Genomic DNA, 26848 nt, shown 5'->3' with positions numbered 1-26848 from the left:
GAGGGTCTGGACACCTGGAGCGAGGGGAGCTCCCCGGGCAGACCTAAAGAGACTTCTCCAGGCAGGTGGTGCCTCAGACTCAAGGAGATGGAGACAGGGTAGAGCTGGCCAGGGGGATGGGGAAGCAAAGGAAGGAGCAGGCCTGATAAGAGACCAAAAAGGCTAGAGCAGTCTGCTGTCCGCATGCGTGTGGGCCGTCTCACCCGGCTCCCTTGGGGAGCAGCAGGAGGGTGAGACCATTGTGGCTCCTCGGGCAGTCTGGGGGCTGATGTGCAGGGCCTTGAAGGACAGGGTCAGGAGCCAGCCGAGGTTTGGGAGTAGAGGAAGGCCCTGGGCATATGAATGGGATGTCTCTGGCAGCTGACTGAAGGGTTGATCTGAGAGATGGGGAAGTCAGGGAGCCATGGCAATCATCTAGGTGAGAGGGGAGGGGGGCCTCCAGGCCCTTGGATCATGAGCACAGTCACTGCTTGTGAGAAAGGTCTGGCAACTGAATGGGGTGTTTCAGGTGCGGAGAGAAGAGACCGAGAGGTCCTTGCCTGAAGCTTACCCTCATCTACCTGGAGTGGTGGAGTGCCTTCAAGTAGGGAAGGGAAGGAAAGAGGTGAGCTTGGGGATCATTAACATCGGGCCTCTGCCAACAGATCTGGCCTCCACTGGGCTGCAGAGGATGTGACTGACCCCTCAGGCCTTGCCTGAGTATTCTCACTGGGTTGTCCCCATGAAGGGCGGGCTACCTGAGCATCCTCTTCCCTTCTACTGGATCTAGTGAAGGTTTCCAGCCATTTCTGGACCTCTCCCCATTGCTTGTCTCTTGGCAGTATGTGCCTCAACACTGAGAAGAGTTCTCCACCCTGGCAGCATGTACCCAGCCCCATTAGCCAAGGCAGCTCAGTGCCCCAGTAGCCATTCTCAGTCACCTTTGGCAAGAGTCCATCCAGATTCCTTAGTGCCCCTTCTCTGGCCTTGGATACAGCCTCACTTGAGAGGCAGGGCAGATAACAAACCAGCAGCCAGGAGAGCAGTACTACTGCTGTGTCCCTTAAGCGGCCATGCTTACTACCCCTGGGTGGGGGCTCAGTTTCCTCATATGTAAAATTACAAGATTCACCCCAGCAGGTTGGGGTGGGGCATCTCTCCCAGTGCTTGAATTCTCTGTTCTAAGGCTTAGGTTTTGTTCTACCTCTTAGGATTTGTGACCATCAAAGGTGTGCTTTCATTGACAGCCTCTTAGGCAAGGTGGGAGAGTACTGAGTTTTAGGGAGAAAATCCTTTTTTTTTTTTTTTGGCAGAAGAGGCCTTACCTAGGACCCAGGCTGAATGACAATCGATTCTATGGCCTTGCTTCCCCAGGAGTGTTCATGGGGCCTTAGGAGCAATCAGTCAATAGATAAGCATTTATTGAGCACCTACTTTGTGCCAGGTACTATGCTAAGCACCGGGAGAGACAAAAGATAGTCCCTGCCTTCAAGGAACTCACAATCTAATGGAGTAGAAAAATACATACACACACATATATATATGTGTTTATATATATATATATATATATATATATATATATATACACAAGTACATATATATGCAAATAAATATGTATGAATAAGTGATATGTAGGATAAACTGGAAAATAATGAACAGAGGTAAAGCAGCAGAAGTAAGAGGGATTTTAACTAGGATATTTGACCTGTTGCAGAGCTGAAATCAACAAGAGATGCTGCAGAGGTGAAATTGACAAGAGATGTTGACATGGGCTGGAGATGGTGAAATCGATAGGCCTTGCCACCATATTGGATGGGGGTGTGTGTGTGTGAAATAGTGAGGAGTCCAGGAAGACCCCTAGTTTGGGAGCCTGGGACTGGGAAGATGGTGGTACTCTTGATGGTAATAGGGAGGTTTGGTGGCAAATGATTTTGAGAAAAAGATGAGTTCAGAGCAGCTTCCTGTCCTGTTCAAACTCCTAGTGGCCCAAACAGTCCCGTTTCCTTGGTTCCGGATGGGTGAGTAGTGACTTTCTGAGTGCCCTTGACTCCAAGGTTTTATCCAGAATGGGCATCAATGGCCAGAGCGTTGGCTGCTTGACAGCAGGGGTCTCACCCTAGAGGACCCCTCCCCAGCACTCCCAGCTGCTTAGTTGCTGTCATTGTCTGCCCAAGGGTTTGGTTCCCTGATTATGATGTACAGAAATTAGTGGCCACCCTGGTAATCGGCCCATGCCCAGCCAGGCCTGCCTCCTCATCCACTGGCCGAAGCTTCCTCTCCCACATGCAGGCTTCAGCAGGGCCCATGCCTGTGGCCTCTTGGATGTTTCATGAAGGGCTTGCTCATGAGTTTGTGAGAATTCTCCTGCGTTCCTGGGGTCTGTGCCAGAGACCAACTGGTGTTTAGAATGGGCTGATCTGGTCCCTGCCCGAACAGTGACCCTCCAGGTGAAGGAGAAGTCCAGCGGAATTTCTGCCAGTGCACCTCTTCTCCTTGCTTTTATGAGCCGGGCAGTTTTATTTGTTTGTGAGTGTTGGAGTGGCCCTCCCACCAGGGATTCCAGTGTGCCGAGGGGAGTGCTGACCCTTTAATGGGAAACAGCAGGGAAGGAGGTGAGCTAAGAGGTAGGCTCCGGCTCTGCCCATTCGTCTTTGGTTATTGGACACTTTTAGAGAGAACATCTGTCCGTCTGCTCACTCCCCTCAGTGCAGGCACCGTTGGAGGGCTGGCTTAGGCTGCTTCCCGACAGAACCATCAATCAGAGATTGCGGAATGACCCAAGGACAGATGTCAGCGTGGCTACAGGGGCATCGATGACAGCAGGCTGCCCCATAATTAATGGGGCGCAACCTGCCCCAAGGGATGCCAGTGATTCTTTCAGGTTAATGGCCTCCCAAAGCAGGAAGGGACTTAGAAATTGAGGAGCCCTGTCCCTTGAGATACTGCAAGATTATCCTTTACTGTTGGTGTTTGATTGCCCAGGCCATGGGAGGTGAGAACTGAGAGCTAGACCTCCCATGACAGGTCAGTGAAAACCAGAGATCACAGCCCAGAGAAGGTCCCAAAGGGGCCAATGCCTAGGTTTCCTCCCTCATCCACTCTTCCTTTCTCTTTGGTTTTAAACTCTAGCCTCTCATAGAGGGAAAAATTGTGTTTAAAGGAGGGCACACCTGTCCCTGAACTCAGAAGTTTCTTGGGGAGGGATGTGTAGACAAATATTGGCTCACTTTGGGAACTCGTGGATAAGGGCCATACAGGGGGAAACGCTGGGTTCCTGGTTAAGGTCTAGGTTGGAACAGATAATTGTTGAAGGCCCTGTGGCCTCAGTGGAGATAACAATAAGGCCTAAGGGTGAAGGAGACTTTATAAAATGCTTTCTCTTCCGGGGGGGGGGGATGAGACACTATACTGACATTATTAAGTTGGGCGCCCTGGGTTCTAGTCTGGGTTCCGGCTCTGGACAAGGGTTTTCCTCTTACCTAGGGGCTCCAATTTTTTTTTATCTGGGAAAAAGAGGGAGAATACTAGAGGGTCTCTGTGGTCATCTCCAGTTCTGACTTAGAAGTTGGTGCCAAACTCCCATGAATAGAGCAGCTTCTGGAGTTGGGAGGCTGACATGGGGGAAGGGGGTTTAGAGGGAGAGCTTCTAGCATTGCTGCTGTCCTTGACACCCTGGAGAGCCACCCCTGGCAGGGGCCACAGGCAGGAATCTTTCTGCAGCCGAGGTCAGAGCGTGTTACTCTCTTGCTCAAAATGTGTTGGTGCTCCCTAATGCCTCTCCAGGAGAGAGATCTCGGTAGTTTATGAGAGACTGGGCACTCAGCTTAAGAAGATGTAATAAACGATTCATTTATTTGTATTTTCCAAGTCCAGCAAAATAACTCAGATCATAATTTTCATTCTCCCTCCCCCTCTTACAAAGCCATATTTCCACCAAGTTCAGACACCCTGATTATCAGCACCTGTAACCATTCCAATTCCGTACCCTTCAATTTTACGCCCTTGGATGAAGAGAGTTGTTTGGAAGGGGGAGGCTCACAGACTCCAAGCTCTCCCAGGGTGAGTGGCTCCATCTTTGAATGCACTATGAGAACACGACTTGTTTCTTCATCTACTCAGCAATCAGCTGCCCAGTGAGTCAGCTGTTGGCAAGGGGCCGATCAGTGACTCTCTCCAGGTCTTCCTTCTTTTTGGAGCTGTCTCGCGTACATCCTTGGAAGTTTTCCTTAAGTACATCGCCCTTTAGTTTGTGAATTAGTGCTAGTGAAAATGGTAGGGCACCATGATCGTCAGCTGCCCCGGATGGACTTGAACGTAGGTGTTCAGCCTGCTGGCTGTCACCCCCTGAAGGCTGTGCAGGAGCTCTGCCACATACTTGAGGAGCGCGTGGCAGCCTCGGACAGAAAGGCTGATGAGCCTCACAGCCTTGTCAGTGGCCCACTGGAGAGCCTGAGAGAGCCCGTCAGAGGTGCCTTGCAGCTGGACCAGGAGCTGCTCGCGATGTTCGGCCGCCTTCCTCTTGGCTGCTGCGGCCCACTGGCTGATCCTTTCCTGGGCCGCCATCGAGGCCTCATGGAGCCTTTCTTTTCCGTCAGCATCGCGGAGGAGGTCGAGGTACTTCTGGACATCTGTGTGGGAGAGCTTTTCCACTTCATCTGTCAGTTTGGCAGCCTGGGTGAGAAAGCTCTCAAAGGTTTTAGAGTAGAAATCCTTCAGGGCATCAATGATTTTTCCGGCCAAATTGATTAACTTGTCTTCGATTTCATAGTATTTCACTGTCCATCCAATGATGTTTGGATCGAAATATTCTTCCCGAAGAGTCTTGACGTAGTCATGGAACTGGCTGAGTTTTCTAGAAATTTCTTGAAACTGGGTCAGAAGAAATGAATTCAGATTCCTGAGATTTTCTCTCAGGTACATAAGTACCCTTGGGGTGAGATTGGAAAGGAGGCCAACCATGTCCAGGAATTCATTTTTGAGAGAAGCAAATGTCTTCTCCTTTACAATTGTAATGCTTTCTTCTACCTGTTGGAAAACGTGGTCAGTGAATGACTGCAGAGAAATCAGAATGTCTGAAAATTTGGCTGACGGAAGCCGGTTGAGTCTGCGTTGAACATTCTCGGAAAAACCCTCCAGACTCTCTCTAAGCTCCACAAGCCGCTTTTGGAGGTCCAGGAAGGCTGCCTTCTCATCCAGGTCCTTGACGTAGGAAATCAGTGCCTCTACGGCTCGATGGACTGTGGAGTAAGCCCGGGACAAGGCCCTCCCAGCCTCGCGCAGGACCACGGAGCAGAGCTCATCTCCCGTGTACCCATCGGCCTGCCCCGGCAGCTGGAAGCGATTGACCTTCAGCAGCTCAGCGCCAGAGTCCAGCAGCAGCAGGGTTTTCTTGTGATATTCTTGTGTGAGCCCCAGGGCCCTGTCGAAGGCCTTGTTCTTGAGGTCCCAGAAGTCGGCCTGCTCCTCCCAGTAGAGGCGCTGGGCGCTCTCCTCCCACTGCTGGACGGCCCCACGCAGCCCCGAGTCTGCCTCGTCTATCCGGTTCAGGGCCCGGCCGTAAGCTTCGTCGGCTCTCTTCTGGAGGAGTCTCCACAGCTTGCCGGAGGCGCTGCCAATGTCCAGGCCGGTCTGCTCCTGGTGACACTTGTCCACATAGCGGTAGAGAGTCTCTGCTGCATGGGGCAAGGTGGCTCTCAGGGTCTGCACCAACTCAGAGGCCGTCTCCTCATTCCAGTTCATGCTGAGCTGAAGGGCCCCAGGGTCCGGCTCTGACAGCACCATCTCCACCAGGTCCAGCTTCCTTTCAGGAGAGACCTGAGTAGAACAAAAAGGCAAGGGAAGGGGCTCCTATTAACCAGACTGGCAATCGTATTTCTGGCATTTCATTGTGGCTTCTGTTGGCATTTGCATGTGTCTCAATTGTTTTTCAGACAATTCCGTCTCCCTCATTCCTCTTCATTATGGCCATCATTTATACTCTTCATCTAGAAATCACAAGTTGCTGATGCAGAGGGGCCCTCATCACCTCCTGCCCTGCCCCCTCCTCTCCTCTGACCCCACCCCATCCCTGGTGCAGACCCTCCTCTTCTCCTGCCCAGCTCCCTCCTCTTCTGTGACCCTGCCCCCACCCTGGTGCAGGCCCTCATCACCTCATACCTGGACCATGGCAGTAGCTGCTGGGGGGGTCTGCCTGCCTTGGGTCCCTCCCCCCTCCAGTCTATCCTCCATTCACCATCAAAGGGATTTTCTAAGGTACAAGCCTGACCACATCACCCTACTCTTCATTGAGTCCCAGTGGCTCCCTCTGGCCTCCTGGAACAGACAAAAACCTCTGCTTGGCTTTGAACCCCCTTCACCACCTGCCCCTTCCCCTCTTTCCCAGCTTCTTCCCTTTGGCTTCCCAACATCTCTACGATCCTGGGCTGCCTCCCATGTGAGGCCCCGTCTCCCTTCCCTGGCCCTCTCCTTCCTTACCTCCACTCCCCAGAATTCCCAACTCCTTCTGGAGTCACCACAAACAGCCCGTGGCCGGCAGCCCTTCCTGGCCTCCACAGTTGCCAGCGTCCTCCCTCTCAAAATGATTTTTTATTTATACTGTGTGTACTTATCTAGGGACCTAAATGGAAAGTAAGCCCTATTTCCTTCTCTGTTTTTCTATCTCTGGCCCCTGCCCAATGCCTGGAACATAACAGGTACACAATGAATGCAGGGTGATGGGTTGCCGGATGGATTTGAAGCCTGGACCACTCTGAGAACTTGGCTGTTAATTTCCTCCCCAAACTCTCCTGTGCAAAGAAGGACACAGATGCAGCTGAGGCGGCAGACGCTCGAGTTCATTCATCTGGCCTGGCACCTCCTGGGATGAATGAGGCAGCATGATTCTGCCAGGACCCCACAGTAAGTCAGTCACCAACATGGGATGGAAGCTCAGCCCCTGACTCTCCATCCCGCCTCATTTCCCGTGACAGGCCTGGCACACTTTTTCTCTGCTGGGAGAGACAGCATTGGGGACCAGCCAAAGGCACCAGAGGAGGGGATGACAGAGAGGAGGGACAAGCACACCCACCCTGGGTCACTGGAGCCGAGACCCAGACCAGGGAGGGGCCCTTCCCCCCTTCCATTTGGGGCTTTTCTAAATAGAGGGAGGGACAAAGGACAGCTGGAAAAGGAGGGGGAAGGGGGGGAGGAGGGAGCAGACAGAGGGGGGAAAGGGGAGTGGCTCAGAAAGGAGAAGGCCCCATCCTGCCTAGGTTCTGATAAACTTCAGAAAGCAACTGGTGACCAAGGGTCCAAGGACCTCTTTTCAGCCAGTTCTTCCTGGCCCTGTTTGGCAAGGGTGAGGGTGTCACGGCAAGAGTCAGGGGCGAGACTCAGAGGCCCTGGGTTCCAATCCCAAAGTGTTCCTTTACTAGCTACGAAACCTTAGCTCCTTTCCTGCTGGGCCTTGGTTTTCTCTTAAGTGAAACTGGGAAAGAATGAGCCGGACTGATGACCTCTGGCACCATCTCCTCCTTTCCATTCAGGTCAGAAATCTGGCAATTCCCTGTTTGCCTCTGTTGGGAATGGGGCTTTGGAGACTGGAGCCCTCTGGGGGGGTGTCCTGCCCCTAGCAGGCTTAGCTGGGGTGGCTCTCCAAGGAGGCATGAAGCCAAGCTGTACTTGGCTTCATCCATAAAATAATGACAAAACAAATCAACCCGCCTCAGTTTCCAGAAAGCAGTTCTTTTGGGCCCCCAGACCCAAAAGCTCCTGGCTCCATGGAACATTTCAGGGGCACACTGCCCACTCCTCGGCTGGGCAGGCTCACTCTGCCTCTGCTCTGCCAAAGGCCCTCACCTGGGGTTGGTAGTACGTCTTTCCTTGGAGAACTTGGGGGCTTCCCTGGAAATCCAGGCCCAGGGTGCCAATGGGTGGAGAGGAGATGGTCAGGGAGAAGTTGTCTCTGTCTTGGTGGTAGTTCATGAGGACGTTGGTGAATGTGGGGCTGGTGACTTTGAAGGTCTTGGTTTCCTCCAAGATTCTGAAAAGTAGTGGTCTGCCCTCAGCCATTGATGGTGTTGAGAGCCAGCCTACGCCCCTCTGTTCTGCCAGGGCTCAGCTCAGCAGCCCCCTCCCTCCAGGACATATATGCAGCTGAGGTGGCTGACGCTCGAGTTCATCTGGCCCAGCACCTCCTGGGATAAATGAGGTGACATGACTCTGCAAGACCCCACTATATGGGGGCCATGCCCCCACCCCCAACCTGGAAGTGCCTGGTATCTCCTTTGGATTGACATTCTGCATGTTCACTGAACGGAATCCCGGCTCCCTCTTCTCCACAAGACGCCATACTTACTTGAGACCTCGAACCCTAAAGCTGTCTTCATACTCAGCGCTCAGTTCCCTGTGGGAAAATGTGCCCGACATCTTCCCCACCAAGACTTTGTCTTCAAAGGCATATGTGGCCCCATCTGTGGGAAAGAGATTGTGTGGGTCGCCAGGTTAGCGAGGGAGACTCCTGAATGTGCAGCAGGTGTAAGAATTCAGCTGGGGGCACCCCATGGCATAGACTGCTGGGCCTGGAGTCAAGACCTGTGTTCAAATCCAGCCTCACATACTTGCTGGCTCTGACCCCCTTCACTTTTGTCTGCCTGCTTCCTCAGCTGTAAAATAAGATTCGTTACCTCCTTCCCAGAGTGCTTGTGAGGTCCAAATGACAAAAGATTTGTGAAGTGCTTTGCAGACTTTGAAGCGCTATGTAAATGGTAGCTATTGATATCATCATTAGTACCACTCTTCTGAATTTCCAACTGGTGAAATGGCCACAATTTGGGAAAAATAAAGGATTGTTTATGAAAAAAAAAACAGCCACGACTTGAATATTTCCAGGCCTGATTTGGGAAATGGTTTGTATGGATTCATTTCTCTCTGGGGAAAACCCTTGTGGGGCTGCCCACTACCATGCCACACTCTGCCTCTGAAGAGGCACCACATGCCCTGAATGAGAGCTATGTCTGAAGTGTCTGCTCAAGAAGCGGTAGCTTCTCTTCAGCAGTTCCTGCCATCAGGGGCGCATGAGCTGCTGCTCTTTGTTTAATAAGCCACGTGGTCCTCCTCAAGTTCAATAAACCTAGGCTTGTGTGTGTGTGTGTGTGTATATATATCATTGCATATATATCTCTATCTATATCGTTGCATTGTAACTAGGCATGGGTGGAGCATGTGGGACAGACACTGCGCAAATCTCCATCACACATAAACATCTAGGAGACATTTATTATTACAAAAACCAACCTGTCCCAAAGGTTTCTTTTGGCTATGTAGTTTTTCAACAGGTTTGTGTCACAGACTTTCTTTAATTCTGGGATGCTGCCACCTGTGTGCACATTTCCTTCCTGGCTCACCCTGTGGGGACCCCTTAGCCCAGAGGAGAGAGAGTTAAACCTTGTCCTTACAGTTGAGATCATACTCCAGCAGCTGCACTGTGCTGCTGCACGTGGCCTCGACTGTTGTCTCCACACGGTCTTCTTTCCTCTTCAGGCTGGCACTCCAGGACGTGTTGTAGACTGGTGACGCTGCTTGGAAGTTTCCAGCCAGTGCTCCAAAGGAAGGCAGGAAGATTCCAGCGGGCAGCCAGAAGGTCAGAGTCGGAATCCTGATGCTCTGCTCAGACATGGTGACGCTTGGCAGGTCAAAGTCTGCAATTTTGTTAGCCCCCTCATTTAGATCCAGGATGGCCCCAGCAAGGGAAAGCTTTTTGGGAAGAGTGAATGGAGACAGTGTTACCTGGAACTCAGGCACAGTCACCCCAAAGAAGGGAAGTGTAGACCCTTCTGATGTAGAGTACTCTGTGGACACTTCCACTCTGGGGAATTTTACTTGGGGCAGCAATGGTAAACTGAGGGCAAATGGTGCCATGCTGGTCTTCTTGGCTAATCTTATGTAGCTACTCTCAAGGCTGGAGGATGGTGTGACCAGAGACTTCAGTTCTGGTCCAGAGATGATGAATTCATCGGCCATTTCTGTCACAGGGATAAAATACTGGTAGCCAGTGTGGTTTTTGGTATAAACAAGGGCGCTGGAAATATGGAGGTACTGTTTCCTGTCGGCATGGGTGGTCACGTCCAGCTTCAACATGTCCCACAGACTGCTGTCATAAACTGGCAGGAGAGTGTCTTTCAGGAAGGACATGTAGCCTTCTAAGGAGCTGGCTATGTCCAGACGGATTTCGGATGGGTCATTAGACAGCTGGATGTTGTGACTGAGGGATGCTGTCTGAATGTGGCCCTCGCCTTTCCAGCTGACCCGCTGATCCTTGAGGCTGGCAGTCAGGGTCACCACCTGGCCAAGGGAGGCCTTCTTGAAGAGAGAGCTGGGCTGGCTGGCTTGCACCTGAATCACAGTGGATGCTGTCCATGGGGCCAACTCTAATGTCACTTTGCTATTCTGCTCCCCACTTGTTGAAAACCCCCTCCTCAGCTGTAAATGGTTTTTCCCGTTGTGTTCCCAGACTGTGTAAATGTGCCCGACAGAAGCTTCCCCAGCAAAGTTTTCCTTCAACTCCATGTTCCAGAAGCCGTCCACTTTGGAGGCCCCTTCGAGCTTCATTGAAGAGCGCATGCTCTTGGTGTCCAAGTAGGAGCTGGCCTCACTGGAGATGGCCCCAGAATACTTTTGGGAAAGGACTGAGCCGCTCATGCTGCCTTTAGTGTCTGTCTCAATGGACAAATAAGGGGCAAAGCTTTCCATGGTGAGCCGGTGGTCTACGGCCCCTTTGGCGCTGCTGTGCAACCGGGCAGAGGTGAAGTCATACTTGAGCTTGATGGCGGAAGAGATGGTGGGCTTGGACTTTGTGTTCCCGGTAAGCTCCTGATGGAAATTTGCTCTCAGGACAGGGCACTGGATTCTGGCCATGGTGGTCACAGAGGCTTCCATGTTCCTCTTGGTCAGGCTGATGGTACTGTCATGATTCCCCTCCACAAATTTGTTAGTCAGGGAGAAAGCAGTGGCTAGTTTCAGGCCCCTTTTCCTGGTCAAACTAGTTGTCCCATCTAACTTATACTGTAAAGCGTCAATGACAGAGAAGGAAGACGACCTGAAATGAGCCACGATATCTGACTGATTGTACAGGCCCACATTTGTGCTCAGTGTGATAACGCTTGACTTGAAGGAAAAATTGTAGGTGAGGTTGCCCACGGCTGGGATCAGGATGTGGTCTGATGGCTGAAGAATCCTGAAGGCTGGGAGGCTGAGCTTTTGGAGGCTTGCAGGCACGTGGAGGACTGGGAACTCAAGGGATGGCAGGACGAGGGTGTAAGATGGCAAGGAGAAGCCAATGCCAGGGATGGTGAAAGGAGGGGTGCTCATCTCCTTGGGCACCATGTAGCCAAATGCTGGCATCTCTGCCACGAATGGAGAGACCTCAATGTTGAGCACGGGGATGTAGTAGCCCGGAATCCTCAACGTTCTAGGGAGCTTGTTGAGGGAGGCTTCCATTTCGTACTTTTCAAACTTGACCTTCGCTTCATTGTATGACTTTGTTAGGAAATCCAGTGTCTTGTTCCTGCCTTTCTCAAAGTGCTGATGGAGAGTGTCGATATTTGGACTGAGGGCATCATAGACCGCTCTGAGGGGGAATGGGATGGAATGGCTGTCTCTGTTCTTTTTGTACTGAGCATTGACACTCAAGTCAAAGGACTGCTTGGTGGTCTTTAGGAAGTCCTTCAAGCCTGTCCTCTCCCACAAGGAGAAGTCTCTCAGCGGGGGAGTCGTGACCATGGTATAAGGTAGAGTCATTTCAGGAATTGTGAGAGGAACATTTAAGAAATCCAGATTGGCTTCCCCGTTAATGCTCACGTGAGCTTCCAGGCTGTTCTCGTTGTTCCCTGCAGAGAAATTCTGGCTGTATCTGTACTGATTGAACCTGGCACCTGATTGCCAGCTGACTTGTTGCATGTCACAGCTCAGGACCAGGGCATAATTGTTGAGGAAATCGATCTTTCCAGTCAGCTTCAGGGGAAAGCTCACCTTCACGTTTCCTTCATTGTTCACTTCTGCACCAACCTCAAACGGCTGCACCACAAGGAACAGAGAGTTTTTCAAGGTTCCGGTAACTCTCCCGTTTAAGTTAGCGTCGTGGGTCCCTCTGAGCTCTGCCTTCATCTCTCCCAGTGTCGCCGAGCCTTGAATGTTCAAAATGCTCTGGCCCACGTCCTGGGACTGAACTTCCGACTGGATTTCAAATTTGGCAAAATTGAGGAGGCCAGATTCAGAGGCCAGTTTTTGGTTCACTTTTATGTGTTTGCTGTTGATGGTATTGGACATGTCCAATGAAGCTACTGGTCCTTGCACAGTGAACCTGAGCAGGGACTCATGCGTGCCCTCATCTGAGAAGTGGGGGAAGGCCCATTTCCATGACCCTGTCCCGGCGGAAGTAACTGCCACGCGCCCCAGAACCAGCAGCATCCTCAGCTCCTGGCCAAGGTCCATCTGGCTTGAGAAGTCTGCTTGGGGAAGGTTCAGTTTGTGAGAGTATTTTGTGTTGCTGTCCAAGGTCACCTGCTTCTCTAGCTTGAGAGACAGGCTGTTACCCAGCTCCATGGTGTTCTTGTCCGTGTGAATGCTGGCCAGAGTATTCACTTTGCCAAGGATGGAGGCTCTCAAAAACACCACCTCGCTGTCATGCTCCGCCTTGAGGTACTTGCTGGATAACTCTAGAGATTCCTTCAAAACCAGCCTTTCCATTTCAGGAGCTGAGAGGTGTGCATCAGCTTGAAAAGTGAAATCCAGGAGGTCCACTGGGGATTGTCCTTCAGCGGTCATGGAGGCCAAAATCTCTGGGCTCCTTTCTGAGGTCGTTGTGTTCTCAATGAACCCACTGGCATTCAGGGTGAAAAAGGGAGATGTGATTTTTAAAGCAGCGGATACTTTGCCAAAGGTTGGGATGACGACTGTGTGGGGGATATGGGGGAGTTGAAATTCTGGGATCTGAATATCAGGAACCTGAAATTCATTTAGGCTGAGCTTTGGAATCACAATTTCTGGGATGGTCACCTCTGGGAGATGGAAGTCTGGTAAGGTGAGTGCGGCGAGAAGTGTATCTTTCACCTTCAAATCCTGCAAAGAGATTTCTGGCAAGGGCCACCGGAATTCACTGGACATGAGCTGGTCAATGGTCCTAATGATCTTGAGTTTGATTTCTATGAGGTCAATTGTAAAGGAAGGAACCATGAAGGTGTTGAGGATGGAAAATTCTGGGGTGGTAAACTGGGATGCAACCCTCATTTCTTTCAATTTCTTTATGTTGATCTGAGTAGAAGGTATCCTTAAGTCTGTCAGGGGAACCATGAAATCAGGAGTCTGGAAGGTGGCTTCTTGTAGAGCTCGGAGACTGACCTCAAAGGCAGGCAGGGTGCCTAGGGCCGTTTTGATCTCAGGGACAGTAAAGCCATGCTCTACCAGCCTTTTCATGCTCTCAGCCCAGTCTTTGACGTGGTACTGCTCAGCAAAGTCAGTTAGCTCTTTGGCGATCAGCATCCACCAGTCCCAGACATAGGTGACAAGGGTGTTGTAAACCTGGCTGATGGTTTGTAGGCCATGATGGATTTCCTTCTGAATGTCCAGTTTGTATAATCGGTCCCGTATGTCTTCGAGGATTTCCTGAAATCTCCCTTTAATGTCAATTACAGAAGCAGAGCTCATGACATCCCAGAACCAGTCGGCAATCACTGTAAGCTGGGTGTCTTTGATCTTGTCCAGGTAGTCGGCAAGCATGGCTCTGACCTCTGTGATGTACAATTTGGTGGCCTCGATTTTCTGTGGAAGCTCCAGAGCCTGGATTTCTTCATTGATATTCTGGATCAGCTCATGGATTGTCTTGTTGGCTTCATCCACAAACTGGTTGTAATCAAAAGACTGCAGCATCTTTACCAAGAGGTCAAGGAATTTGTTCACCTCATCAATAAGTTGCTCAAATTTAGCTGTCTGGGCTTTCTTGATGGCCTTATCAACAAGAGTACGCAGTTTCTCAAAGTAGGCTTTGATTTCCATGTTTTTCAAGGAGTTGGTCAGTTTCTGAGTGGTTTCTCTCAGCTTGTATTGGTTGGCCAGTTGGACTAATTTGTCCAGTAGGACCTGGACCTGTTTGTGTACCTCGTACTTCAGAATGAGCTCATGGATTTTAGCTCGAAAAGCATTGATCTTCTCAGTCACCTCATAATCTTCTAAAAGATTCATGACAATCTCATTGATATACTCAACTATATTGTTTAATTCTTGGATCGGCAATGATGTTCTCAAGAATTCCAAATACACTCTGACATCGATGTCCTCAACTCGCCCTGTCAGCCAATCAGCCCAGTACTGGAAATCAATATTCTGAATCTGCTGGTTCAGCTGCTGCAGCTTCTCAAGGATCTGAGCTTGAAGCCAGACCATGAGGCGGATTTTATTTACATTGATTTTTTCAAGAAATTCATATACATCTTGGATTGATCTCATCACATGATAACGGATTTTATAATTTTCCTCAAAAACTTTTAATTTCTTAATTAGTTCTATAATAGATTCTTTTAATTTATGTAGGTCATAATTATCTTTAATATACTGATCAAATTGTATCAAGTAAGTCTGTAACTGAGATCCGGTTTCATTGAGGCTGACTTTGGCATTAGCCAGTGAAATTTGCAGATCGTCGACTCTTATCTTGTAATTTTCCATAAAAGCGATTAGTTTCTCTTTTGCATTTGTAACTTGTCCTTCCAAATCAAAGTGAACGAGAAGGTCGTTGACCAGGTGTGGGAGCTTATCCAAGGCGGTTCGATACTGCTTCACATAGTGGTCAACGTTGATGCTTTTCAGGTACTGCTGGAAGCTCTGGAGGGTGGCCACAACAGCCCCTCGGACCTTCTCAAAAGAAGCTGGCAGGCTCTCCAGGAATGGAAGGTTGAGCACGTGAACGTTCAAGTTCTTGTCGTACTTGATGCTACCGGTCAAACTGAATTCCTGAGGCTTGTCAGCAGCTGTCCTCAAGTCAAATGCATCGATGATGTTAATGGGATCATTGAACAAAGATGGCAGCTCGATGGGTGAATCGAGCACAGTGAGGTCAGCTGCAGCCCCAGCCCTGAGCTCCACACCTGCTCTTTCCTTGGTGTTGTAGGCCTGGAGGTCATGGTTATACTCATTTTTGTTGGCCAGGGCCTTGAGCTTCCAGGTGCTGGACTGCTCAGCTGGAATGAATAGGGCGTTGACTTTGTGCTCCAGCGTGGTCTCGATGCTCCTCTGGGAACGTAGCTGGTGTCCTGAAGATGCTTTGTAGTCGTGGGAGAATGTGAGTGCCAGAGGCTCCGCTTTCAGCAGGAGTTTGCTGTAGAGCTGACCAGTGTGCGTCCCCCCCAGAACCAGGTGTCCATTACCCGTGGCGTGAGCATCCACGGCCAACATGAACGGCTCCATCATGGCGTGGAAGACGTTGCTGAAACGCAGGGACTCTGAGTTGTAGGCGGTGTTGATGTCAATGGAGGAAGCCAGCCCAGCGAGGTTGGCGCTGAGGCGGTGGGTCAGCTCCGCGCCCCACACCTTGCCCTCGGTGTCCATTTTGTAACTTGCAGACAAGCCGGCGTACGTCAGGGTGTAGATGTGCTTGATCTCCTCGTTCCCATAGGTGCCTTTCATGTTGCCCGCCACACTTAGCTTTAGCGGCTCCAGCCTCAACTTTCCTGTGTTGGCAAGATCCAGGGCACCGTACCTGAGGTTGTTGTTCAAGGTAGCTGAGAGGGAGTAAGGCTGAAGCTGGAGATTGAGGCTCTGTTGATAGAGTTTGTTTTGGCTTAGTACGTTCTCCATTTTTGAGGTGAAATCCAAGGACCACTCAGCAATCACCAGGCTGTTCACATGCTCCAGCTTGGTCTCTTTATAGGCCCCCATCATGTCATTTGACAATGTCAGCCCCTCTTTGTTAATTCTGAAGTTGAAGATGTTTTTGCTGTCCGTGCCAAGAATTGTGGCCTGGTACACGCTTCCCAGGGCCACCTCTGTGAGAGCCACCTTTCCGTCCAGAGTGTATTTGGCACTGTGTTCCTGGTAGCGTGCATTTGTTGTCACCTTCAAGGATGCTCCCAGAGGTCCCAGGCCACCATTCAGCTCATTCTCAAACATCAGCGGAAGGATCTTGAGGTTGGTGGTGGCGCTGGTCGACACACCGTCTTGTCCAATCCTTAGAGTCGCCTTGTGAGCTCCGCTGCTACTTTGATCTGTGCCCAGGAGGTCAGCATTTAATTCAAGGCCACGGGAATTGAGGGACCCTGAGAGCAGGGTGAAGACCTTCAGGGTCTGGAAATCAATCTGGTACTCAGATCTGAGCAGAGCACTCTGCCGCGCCAAGGTCAGGTCCAGCTTGTGGGCAGCCACAAGGTCTGAGTACTTTCCGGTGGTATCTGATTTCAGAGTCAGTTGGTTGTTTTCATATGTCAAGGAAGCCGTGTTTTTTACAGTGCCATCTTGCAGGTTGGAGACAGAGGTGACAGAGAGACTTCCATCCCCGTACCTGCCTGTCACCTGGTTGGTGGCCTGGAAGAAGGAGGAGTCCAGCCTCAGATTGGATTCTCCACTGATCTGGCCTGTGCTGACATCTCTCTGGTAGGACAAGGCATATGTGCTCTTAGTGTGGAAGGAAGAAGCCCGGAGCTGACCATCTGCTTTGATTTCTTTGACATACAAATGAAGCTTCCTTTTTGAATCTAAGTGGACTGAAAAGGACACTTGTGGCCCCAAGCCACTGGAAGCGTCAAATGTTAGGAAGCCTTTGGAAGCTGGATTATTCCCAAATTTTTCTACATGGCTGAGCTTGAAATTTGAATCCAGAAATTTGTGGTGCAGAGATCCATCACAGGATAAAGTAAACGTGTTCCCATAGTCATAAGTTGTTTCTCCGGATCCTAAGAGAAAAGAGAAATGCTACTGGTTAAATAAAGTAAGTACAATCTGACCCAGGGCAGTTAGGTAATGGAGCGGATAGAGCACTGGACCTGGAGTCAGGAAGACCTGAATTCAAATCCAGACTCAGTTACTAGCTAGGTGACACTGGGCCAGTCACTTCACCCTGTTTGCCTCGATTTCCTCATCTATAAAATGAGCTGGAGAAGGAAATGGCAAACCATTCCAGTATGAAATCTGGCCTCAGATACTTACTATCTGTGTGACCTTGGGCAAGTCACTTAACCTTGTTTGCCTCAGTTCCTCAATCTGTAAAGTGAGCTAGAGAAGGAAATGGTGAACCACTCTAGTACTTTTGCCAAGAAAACCCCAAATGGAATCACAAAGAGTCGGACATGACTGAAATGACTAAAAAACGGCAATGAGCAATCTGACCAAAACCTTTGTTAAAACTTTCCAGTAAGGTGGCAGTGCCAGATCAGTCTGCTAGCAGCCTCAATCATACAGGGCCCAACTGCCTGCAAAGATATCATTCAGCAAGGCCTCTGGACTTTGACACCCCACAGCTATCGTAAAGCTCACGCGCTGCATTCCACGGGGAGGGAGGCCAGCAGCCCACATGCCAAAGCCCATCAAATGATCCCTGCATAGCTCCTGATGGCTGCTGATGAAATTAAATGAGGTCAGATGCTTTCCCCGATGACCTTTAATTCTTCTCAGATCATAACAGACAGGAAGAAGTGGTGAAAAGAGTAAAGCTGCAGAGATGCTGCTAAGATCCGTGAAAATGACAGGCAGGAGAGACAGAGGAAGGAGCCGCTATGCCTTCCTCCTTCGCGGCTCTGGAGAGCGTGTGTCACAAAGGGGCAGCACCCACAGTGACTTGTGTCCGGAAGATGACTCCATGCCATCAAAGCAAGATGAAATGATGGCTGTGTGGTACTGATGAAGGAGAGGGAAGCGTGTGGCAGGCTCCATATTCACAAGAAGGGGAAGTCCTCTCCAGAGGCACAGAAGCGAGGCCCTGATCCCAGTTCCAGACCAGCCTTCCCCTCTGGCCAGAACCCTCCCTCCCTAATGAGCTTGTGGAATGACCAGTTGGTGCTTTTTCTGTACACACACATGGCCTTGTTGTCCCTCCATCAGAATGGAAGCCCTTTGGGAGCAAGGACCATTTCCTTCTCTGAACATGCAGCCCAGAGGCCAGCACAGGAACGCACCGGGTAGGTCCACAACAAATGCCTGCTGATTGGTTGAGGGAGGGAGGGAATGCCCAAGCTCTGGCAGGTTCTTCTCTGAGCATGGGCCAGCTGGGAATCAAGCAGTCTGGGGCCACTCCAAGGACCACAGACCAGGCAGGTCCCAGATGGGCCTTGGAGGAAGAAGTCAGGACCCACATGAAAGAAAGCATAGATTTTTTTTATGAAATGTAGTCTGGCTGCTTAAAATGTTAAGCTGTAATTAGCCAGAAAAGTGATGCTCCCCACCACCCTGGGTCAACAAAACTGGGCTTTTCAAACTTCCTCATTAGGGCTGATCCTGGGGGTTTTGGTTTGAACACCTTCCTACTCTGACCCTAACCCAGGCTCTGTCACCTCATCCCTGTGGCCACACCCTTCTGCCAGAGCAGATCCCACCCTGCCCATGTGGTCTCATCCTGCTCTGTTCTTATCCCTGGCTTTTCTGTCAAACCTCTTCTTTTAATGAAAGGGGAGGCTCTAAACATGAAGCTCTTATGTTCCATTGCTCCATCATGAAACTCTCAAAGACCAAGCCCTAAGCTGCTGTCGGCAGCATCAGGGGACAAATCCAAAGCCCACCCTCTTGTAGAGATCCTCCACAGACTGTCCTCATCCTCTGGACTGTCAGATGACGCTCATTGCCTTGATTTGACTGGAAGAATGCCGATGCGATCCTACTGTATCTAGGTCAGACCCTGGGGTGGCCCTGAGGAGAAAGAAGCCCAGGACAAACACAAGGAGAGGACGAGGAGGAAGATAAACCAGGCAGAGCAAGGGGAGCAGCTGTTCATTCTTTCATCCCTTCAGCAAACGTTGAGGATGTGGGCCTGGGCTGGGTGCTGGGTCCCTGTGCTGCCCTCATGGAGCACTAGACCTTGTCGGAGCAAGGCGCCCCCCACCCAAATCTATAACCACCATCTAATACATCCAGGACCACAGCCCAGAAGAGAGGAGGGTGGAAGAAGGCCGGCTCGTTTTCAATAGGGCAGGCCAGCAAAGGCTTCATGGAGGGAGGGTCCCTTGGAGCTGGGCCTTGAGCAGCAGCCAAGAGTTCAGCAGGCAGAGGGGAGGGACAAGGTGGTTCAGGCATCCCGAATAAGGAAAGCAGATGATGAGATGTCAGGTGTGGCTAACGTGGGGCACCCATCATGGTCATTAGGGAGAGGGGGGCCTGGAAAGGGAAGGCACTGGGGTGAAGGGCGCAAGGAATTTGGACACTATTCAGTAGGCACTGGATTGGGTTTGAGTCAAGAAGCCACAGAAAAGCATCAGGACGAGGATGGCCTGCAGAGGGGAAGGTAGGAGGCAGGGAGGCCAGCAAGGAGGCTGTACCTGCAGGAATCAAGAGGAGGAGATGGACATTGCAGGCATTGCTGTGACGGTGGAGACGGGGCCTAGGAACTGGCTGGATTGGGGTGGAGAGGGAGGGGAAGAACCAAGGTGAGGCAGAGGTCCTGACCGGGGGGTAGTGGGAGGGCATCAGGACAAAACGTGGAGTCCTAAGGAGCCTCAGAAAGAAAGGCAGAGCTTGGCGTGGAATGTGGAGAGTCTGAGGTGTCAGAGGCTCAAGACAGAGGTCAGGGCTAGAGATAGAGATTAGAGAATCTGGCGTAGGCAACAACAAAGACCTGGGCTATGAATGACCCTGCCAAGGTGGGGAGTGGACAGAGAGAGAGGAGGGCTGGCCATTCCACACAAAGGGGGATGCCAGAGGATATTCAACTCCAGATCTGTGTCATCTGACCCCCAACCTGCCTGGGGAGGTCACGGTATCTGCCGTCACTCCCCCAGATACACTCCATCCACCTCCTAGCAAAGCCACTTAACTCCTGGGCCTTGGTTTCTTCATCTGTAAGATGGACCTAATAAAATGACCATGTGCTTTACAAGGCTGCCAGGCAGACAGCATTCCCCAGACCTTGGAGCACTACAGGACCATGTGGTTTCTTATCCTCAGACCCCCTCCAGACTGACCGCTCCTCCCAACTACCTGGGAGCTGTTGCTTAGGTCACCTCAACTCCTGGCCTCCTCTCTTCTCTCTACCTAGCTATGCTTTGGGGCCGAACTTGAGCCCAACCTCCTAACCAGCTCTGCCTCCAGGGACCGCCCCCCGCTATGGACACTCCCCAGACGGCCCCTGGCGTGGATGGGTGTGTATACACACTGCCTTTCCCCGGGACATCCCTGATGGGTGGGGACCCCGAGCAGCAGCTGTGTCTCTTCTTTTCTGTGCCTGTGCGTGGCTCTGGTGCCATACCCTGGGAGGGAGGGAGGCAGGAGGAGAGAAGGCCAGGCCGGAGGCCTTGTGCTCTAGGCCATTCAAGTCCACCCCGGCAAGGCGAGGCTGAGGCTGGGGACCGACACCAGGTCCTATTGACGCCTCCTCCCGTCCGCTGCCCCGTCCTCTGCTGTCACAGTGGCCGCCCTCCCTGCCTCCCTTCCTCCCGGCCTCCCGGCCTCTCCAGCTCATCATCCACACGCCCTCCAAAGGGACTGTCCAGAAGCCTAAGGTAGAGGTGGCCCCTGTCACACCTTCAGGAGGAGCCCTCGAGGTTCCCCAGGTACACATCCCTCTGTGCTCAGTACAGGGTCCTCCCCTTCTGGCCTCTTCCTCTTCTCCATCCACACAAGACCCTCCTCCTACCTCTCTGCCTTTGCAGAGGGTGAGTCTTCTAAGCTTGGAATACCCATCCTCCTCATGTCCACCTCTCCCAATATCGAGCTTCCTTCAAGACTTAGGTAAGGGCTCTCTCCTGCCTGAGGCCATCCCGTCCTCTCAGTTGTGACTGTTTCTGCCCCCTCCCAACCCCACAAATATCTTTATATTTCTTCAGTATATAGCATGGACTTATTTCCCTGGGCCTGTTTGTTGTCTATACAATACAAGAGAAGCTTCTTCAAACCCAGAGGCACCATTTCATGTTTGCCTTTGAGACCTCAAGACTGGGCTCAATGGACTAAATGCTTGTTGAAACAATGAATGAATGCATGCGTGCATGGATGGATGGATGAAAGAAGGAAGGATCGCATGGATAGATGAATAGATGGATGGTTGGATAGATGATGGGTGGATGAAGGAAGGAATGAATAGATGGATGAATGTATCGGTAGATGGACAGGTGGATGAAAGGATAGATGGAAGGATGGATAGATGAATGAGTGGATGGGTGAATGGAAGGATGGAAGAATGGAAGAATGGATGGATGAAAGGAAGAATGGCTGGATGAATGGAAGAAAGAATTGATGGATAGATGGATGAATGAATGGAAGGAGGGATCGATATATGAATGAGTGGATGGATGGACAGATGGATAGACTACATGAGGTGAGGTGTGTCTGCTCAGCACCAAGCAAGGCATTGTCTGGAGGAGGAAGCAATCTGTGTGGGTTGCCGTAGGTGAGTGGGAGATGTCCATAGAGAGAGTACATATGTTCATTTTGGAGGGAAGGAAATGTTTGACCTGCCCGGGGGAAGGGTTAATCTAACCCAGCTTGCCAGACATACTCAGCCTCTGATTCAGGGCAGGCCCTGGGAGGCAAAGGTGCGGAATGATGCAGCGTCTGCCTTTGAGAAACTTACGGTCTATGATGAAAACTTACATCACTGCGATATTTAGGTCACATCTACACGGGGACGTGAAGGCTCATCAAAAAGATGGAAAAACTTGGCAAAGAAGCTAAAGCTGGCTTTGATTATTCTATGAAAAATTAGTAAATCTGTGGAAGGAACTGTCCTTCTGAAATGTTTCTATTTTTTCACATCTCTAAAGGGCCTGAAGTCACAAAGACTCATTTACCTGAGTTGAAATCCAGCCTCAGATACTTACTAGCTGTGTGACCCTGGACAAGTCACTTAACCCTGTTTGCCTCAATTTTCTCATCAGTCAATAAGTTGGAGAAGGAAACAGCAAACCACTCCAGTATCAAATCCAGCCTCAGATACTTATTAGCTGTGTGACCCTGAGCAAGTCACCTGCTTGCCTCAGTTTCCTCATCTGTAAAATGAACTGGAGAAGGAAATATCAAACCCCTCCAGTATCTCTGCCAAGAAAACCCCAAAGGGGGTCACGACGAGTCAGACATGACTGACATGACATCCTGCCTAACCAAGGGCCTTAGGTTTGCAACAGGAGCCAGAATCCCGGGCCTGGGCCCATCACCCTCCTATTTCCTGGAGAGTTTGCCTTTTTGCAGCAATGTGGCCTGCAGCCAGTGTCTAGCACAACAAAGCCGGTAGAAGGGGCCTCTGGACGCCTGCCCCGCAGCCCGACTTAGCCTGTGGTCTGCCTCTGGAGTCAGGCGAAGGTCTCTTTCTCATGCCGACCCCAAGCCTCCTCCTCTGCAGGAGATGCACCCCCAGTCCCTTCCAGGAACACTCCCTTGTCAGGGCCCTGGTTCCCCTCCTTGGGCTCCCTGACCAGGCACAGCAGCCAGCCCTCCTCACTCCAGAAGCCACGCTAATCACCCAGTGGCCCCACCACCAATGCCCAGAACGCCCCAGTAAGATGACCCCTGGTGGGGCACTGGCTCACCTTGCAGACTGTAGGAGAAGAGACTGAGGGCTGAGTCGGCTTTCATGTGATACCGGGACTGGAAGCTGACATGCTGGGCCGTGTTGGCTGTGGTGTTTCCACCAGTGTAGGAAGCCGACCAGTTGTAGAGGTTGCTGTAGACGTTGGTGGAGAGTGCCAGGACGCCCAGGAGGGGCACCCGGAGGGTGTAGGACTTGGGGATGGTCAGTGGCGGCAGCCTGAACTCCCTCACCGGCCACTGGAGCCCAATGGCCTGGAGGTCCACAGCCGGCGTCTGGATCACTTGGCTCAGCTGAAGCTGCTCCAGTGACTTCCCAGCAAAAAGCAAAGGAATCTCGACCTCCATGTGATTCTTGTTCAGCGTGTATCTGATCCGGCCGTCACTGTAAACAACCGAACAAGTAAGCAGCGAGGCTGCGATGGAAGGCGCAGACCCAAGGGCCGCAGCCCTAGTCCTGGCTTTGCCACTAACCAACTAACCAGCTAACTAATAATGTGGCTGTAGGTCCATCACTGAACTTTTCCAGCCTCACTTTGCTCATCTGTAGAATGGGGAGAAGAGTCTAGGCACTCCCACGTTCAGGAGACAGTCTTTCCTTCTTCCTCTCGACCCGACAACGCCTGCTTTGTGAGCGGCTTGCTCAGCCATGGTGCCCACCCCTGCAGCTCTGCAGACCCTTTCTCTTCCTCCTTTACCTTTTCAGGAACAGGTTGTCAGGGAGCTGGAACTCTGGCATTTCCCATTCCTGCAGGCTTTGGAGCTTCCTCTGCAGAGTCTCCCCATAAGGAAGGCCCTGGGACGCCTTCTGAAACCACGTGTTGGTTGCCTGGGGGAGGGAAGAGAAGTTTCAGGGCAGGAGGCCTGGGCCATGTTGGACAATCTGGGGAGGGTGTGGAGCGGACTTGGCAGGGGAAGGGGAGGCCCTGGAGTGAGCCCTCAGGCCCCTCAGGAGGAGTGTGCTCTGTGCCCGATTGGAGCCCAACAGGCAGAGCTGGGGCCAGGAATGGCCGATGCAGGAGGTGGGCATCAGGGCCAAGTGGATGTGTGGATGCCCAATGGGAGACGTTTACACAGGTGGTAGTGGGTGAATGCTATGAAAAGCCAAGCCCCATCTCCAATGACCATACTGCCAAGCCCCTCCCCCCCATGGGGGCTGGGCACCACGGCCTCTGAAGAACGCAAGATGAGTCTTGGCCAGAGAGGGCAACAGAGAGGCTCTGGGCTGGGATCCCCTCTCCTTCACTCCAAAGGAGAACAGGAGGAAAGGAGCTCATCAGGGAACAGTATGTCAGGAGAAGGGGATAGGTGGGATTCCTAGTGCCACGGGGGGACATCTAGGGCCCTCTGCTGGTGCCACGTGTCAGGATGAGGAAAGTGAGGCCTCCAGGATACTGGTGTGCTTTGGGGAGGGCGTGGGAGGAAGCACCCAAATCAATGAGGTCACAGGCACGCGGGAGCAGGTGAGTAAATGCCCCAAACCCACTCCTCCGCTGGCCAGAGGCCTTCACTTTGTGATGTCCGGGGACACGAGCCCCGCTGAAGGCTCTGAGCTCTGCAGGATGACAGCTCCAGGAAGACCAGGCACAGAAGGAAGGTCCACCCATCCAGCCTCCCCCGGCCAGACATGTGGGCGTCCCCTCGCCGCCCCTGCCAGGCAGGCTGACGGCCAGTTTGGCTTGTACTCACCGCTATCAATTTGGAGCCGACGTGGCGAATGGTCATGTCCGTGTGGGCGACCTTGCGGTCCAGCCAGTCCTGTGAGTACTGGGGCAAGCTCCCTCCATACCTGGAGACCTCCGTGAGGACTCTGGATGCCAACTTTTTGGTCTCCGTGTTAGTGCCCATATTCCATTCAAATTCAAGCTTCTTCTCATCTGAAAAGGCAGACAGAGTTAGCGGGCGCATTTCCTGGGAGTCCCCAGTGGGCACCGGGGCACCCAGCAGTGCCCTTACCATAACGCCATGCCACTTTCTTGGAGACGGTGGTGCCCAGGGCAGTTGCGGAGCTGTCCATCTGAATCAGAAGCTTCTCGGAGGACCAGTGCACCAGGGTCTCGCTCCTGGCCTCGGCCTGTAGGAGGGGCACCGAGAGCACAACGCCCACTGTGCCCTGCTCCTTCCGGTCACACCTGTGAAGAGCCGAACCAGACCACAGTGCACGTCAGCACAAAGTCCTGTGTGAGTGCCTGGACAAAGAGCAGGGGGCTGGAAACCAGACCTGTCTCAGTTGGGTTTGGGGAATCCAGCAGGAGCTCGGAGTAGAGTGCAGGCAGCAGTAATAATAAAGCTAGCATTTATATGGCGCCTACTATATACCAGGCACAAATATCTCATTAATTCTCACAATCATGTGGGAAGGGAGGAACTGTTATTATCATTTTACAGTTGAAGAAACTGAGGCAAAGAGGTGAAGTGATTCTTCTAGGGTCACCCAGCTAGTAGGAGTCTGAGGCTGGATTTGAACTCAGGTCTTCCTGCCCTGAGCCATCTCGCTGGCTCCCATCTGGGCTGGCAGGGGCAGAGACGCTCCCAGGGTCACCTGATATGTCCGGTAAAGGTGGCTTCCGTGGTCTTCCTGTCCTGGACATCCAAGGTGAGGCTGTAGAACACATTCTCCTCATCTGACTGATCACGGATTCTCAGGCTGGTACTGAGGTCCACCTCCAAGTCCGGCACCTGGAGGTCGCTGGTCAAGGCCATGCGGCTTCGGTGGTATTTGAACGTCAGCGTGGCCTCACTGGGCATTGGTCCTGAAAGAGCATCCACTCCTGACTGCTCTGTCCCATCCCCCGTCAGGCCCAGCTCTGACCTGCCGAGCCTGAGGAAGCTGCAGGGCATTCCTGACCCAACACTGCGGCTGGCTTTAGCTGCGCCCCCCCCCCATCTCTGGGTCTGCCCCCCTCCATGTTTACTTCTCTCTGTGGACACAGGGAAATACTGGCCTTTCTCTGGGCCCTTCTCTTCCTCCACCCTCTGTCCTGCGCCACAATCTCTAGATGAAATATGGCCCCTCCTCTGTTGGGGGGGAGGGCCTAGAGGCAGGAACACGCATGAGCATACACACATACATGCACTCACTCTTGCAATGTATGCATGTACACTCATGCACAGACACACACACACCCATGCACATGCAGGCACTGGCACACTCACACCCAAGCAAAAGTACTTATACGCACATGCACACTAACCCATGCACAGCCACACTCACACCCACGTGTACAGAGGCACACTCATACCCATGCACACTCACAGGCATACTCACACCCAGGCACAATCACAGGCACACTCACACCCAGGCACACTCATGCCTGGGCAAACTCACACCCAGGCACACACACCCATGCACAAGCACACTCACGCCTATTCACACACAGGCACTGGCGCACTTATGCCCGGGCACACTGACACCCAGGCACATTCACACCCAGGTGCACACAAAGGCACACTGACACCTAGGCACATTCACACCCAGGTGCACACAAAGGCACACTGACACCCAGGCACACACACCCAGGCATATTCACACCCAGGCACACTCACACCTAGGCACACTCACACAAACACACTCACACCCATACACACCCAGGCACACTCACACACAAGCATACTCACACCCAGGCACTCACCGAGGTGCACACACACCCAGGCATATTCACACACAGGTGCCCTCACACCCAGGCACACTCACACAAATACACTCACACCCATGAACACATCCAGGCACACACACAGACACACACACCCAGGCACACTCACACAAATACACTCACACCCATGAACACATCCAGGCACACACACAGACACACCCAGGCACACTCACACAAACACACTCTTACCCATGCGTGCACGCGCGCGCGCACACACACACACACCCCCTGAGGGGTGGCACTCACCTTCTGCCTGCACAGCGAACCTCAGTTGATCTACTAAGTCCCTCCCTCCCCCTTGCAGCTCATAATTCACACACGCAGTGTACTCCTCTACTTCCCCTGTAGGCTGGAGCTCCAGTTCAAACCTGAGGAAAGGATGAGGAGCCAGTTACAGCTGCTGCTCAGAGAGCATCACTTCAGGACCTAGGGTGGATTGGCTCCACCCAAGTCCCTGCCATGGGGTTGGGGCAGAGCCCAGGAAATCCTTGGGATCCCAGAGTCAGCAGGGGAGAAGTGGCGGGGGGTGA

The 26848-nt window shown here is 52.1% G+C and overlaps 1 protein-coding gene across 1 annotated transcript in view; it reads right to left on the bottom strand.

Moving 5' to 3' along the window:
* Positions 1–3812: 3812 nt before the first annotated feature.
* The window catches only part of APOB (apolipoprotein B), a 42271-nt gene continuing 19235 nt past the window's right edge, over positions 3813–26848 (bottom strand). The window contains exons 20-29 of the mRNA XM_020967429.2: positions 26565–26686; positions 25208–25418; positions 24622–24797; positions 24355–24542; positions 23364–23494; positions 22668–23050; positions 9414–16895; positions 8315–8429; positions 7816–7999; positions 3813–5793 (exon numbers count right to left, since the gene is read on the bottom strand). Of these exons, the coding sequence (XP_020823088.1) occupies positions 4240–5793; positions 7816–7999; positions 8315–8429; positions 9414–16895; positions 22668–23050; positions 23364–23494; positions 24355–24542; positions 24622–24797; positions 25208–25418; positions 26565–26686 (10546 nt within the window). The 3' untranslated portion in view covers positions 3813–4239. The remainder of the gene's footprint in view (positions 5794–7815; positions 8000–8314; positions 8430–9413; positions 16896–22667; positions 23051–23363; positions 23495–24354; positions 24543–24621; positions 24798–25207; positions 25419–26564; positions 26687–26848) is intronic.

The sequence above is a fragment of the Phascolarctos cinereus genome, unplaced genomic scaffold (assembly GCF_003287225.1).
Source record: "Phascolarctos cinereus isolate Bilbo 61053 unplaced genomic scaffold, phaCin_HiC Scaffold_2;HRSCAF=192, whole genome shotgun sequence".
NCBI classification, from domain to species: domain Eukaryota; kingdom Metazoa; phylum Chordata; class Mammalia; order Diprotodontia; family Phascolarctidae; genus Phascolarctos; species Phascolarctos cinereus.
The sequence above is the reverse complement of the archived record's forward strand: the minus strand, read 5'-3'. Positions and strand labels throughout refer to the sequence as shown.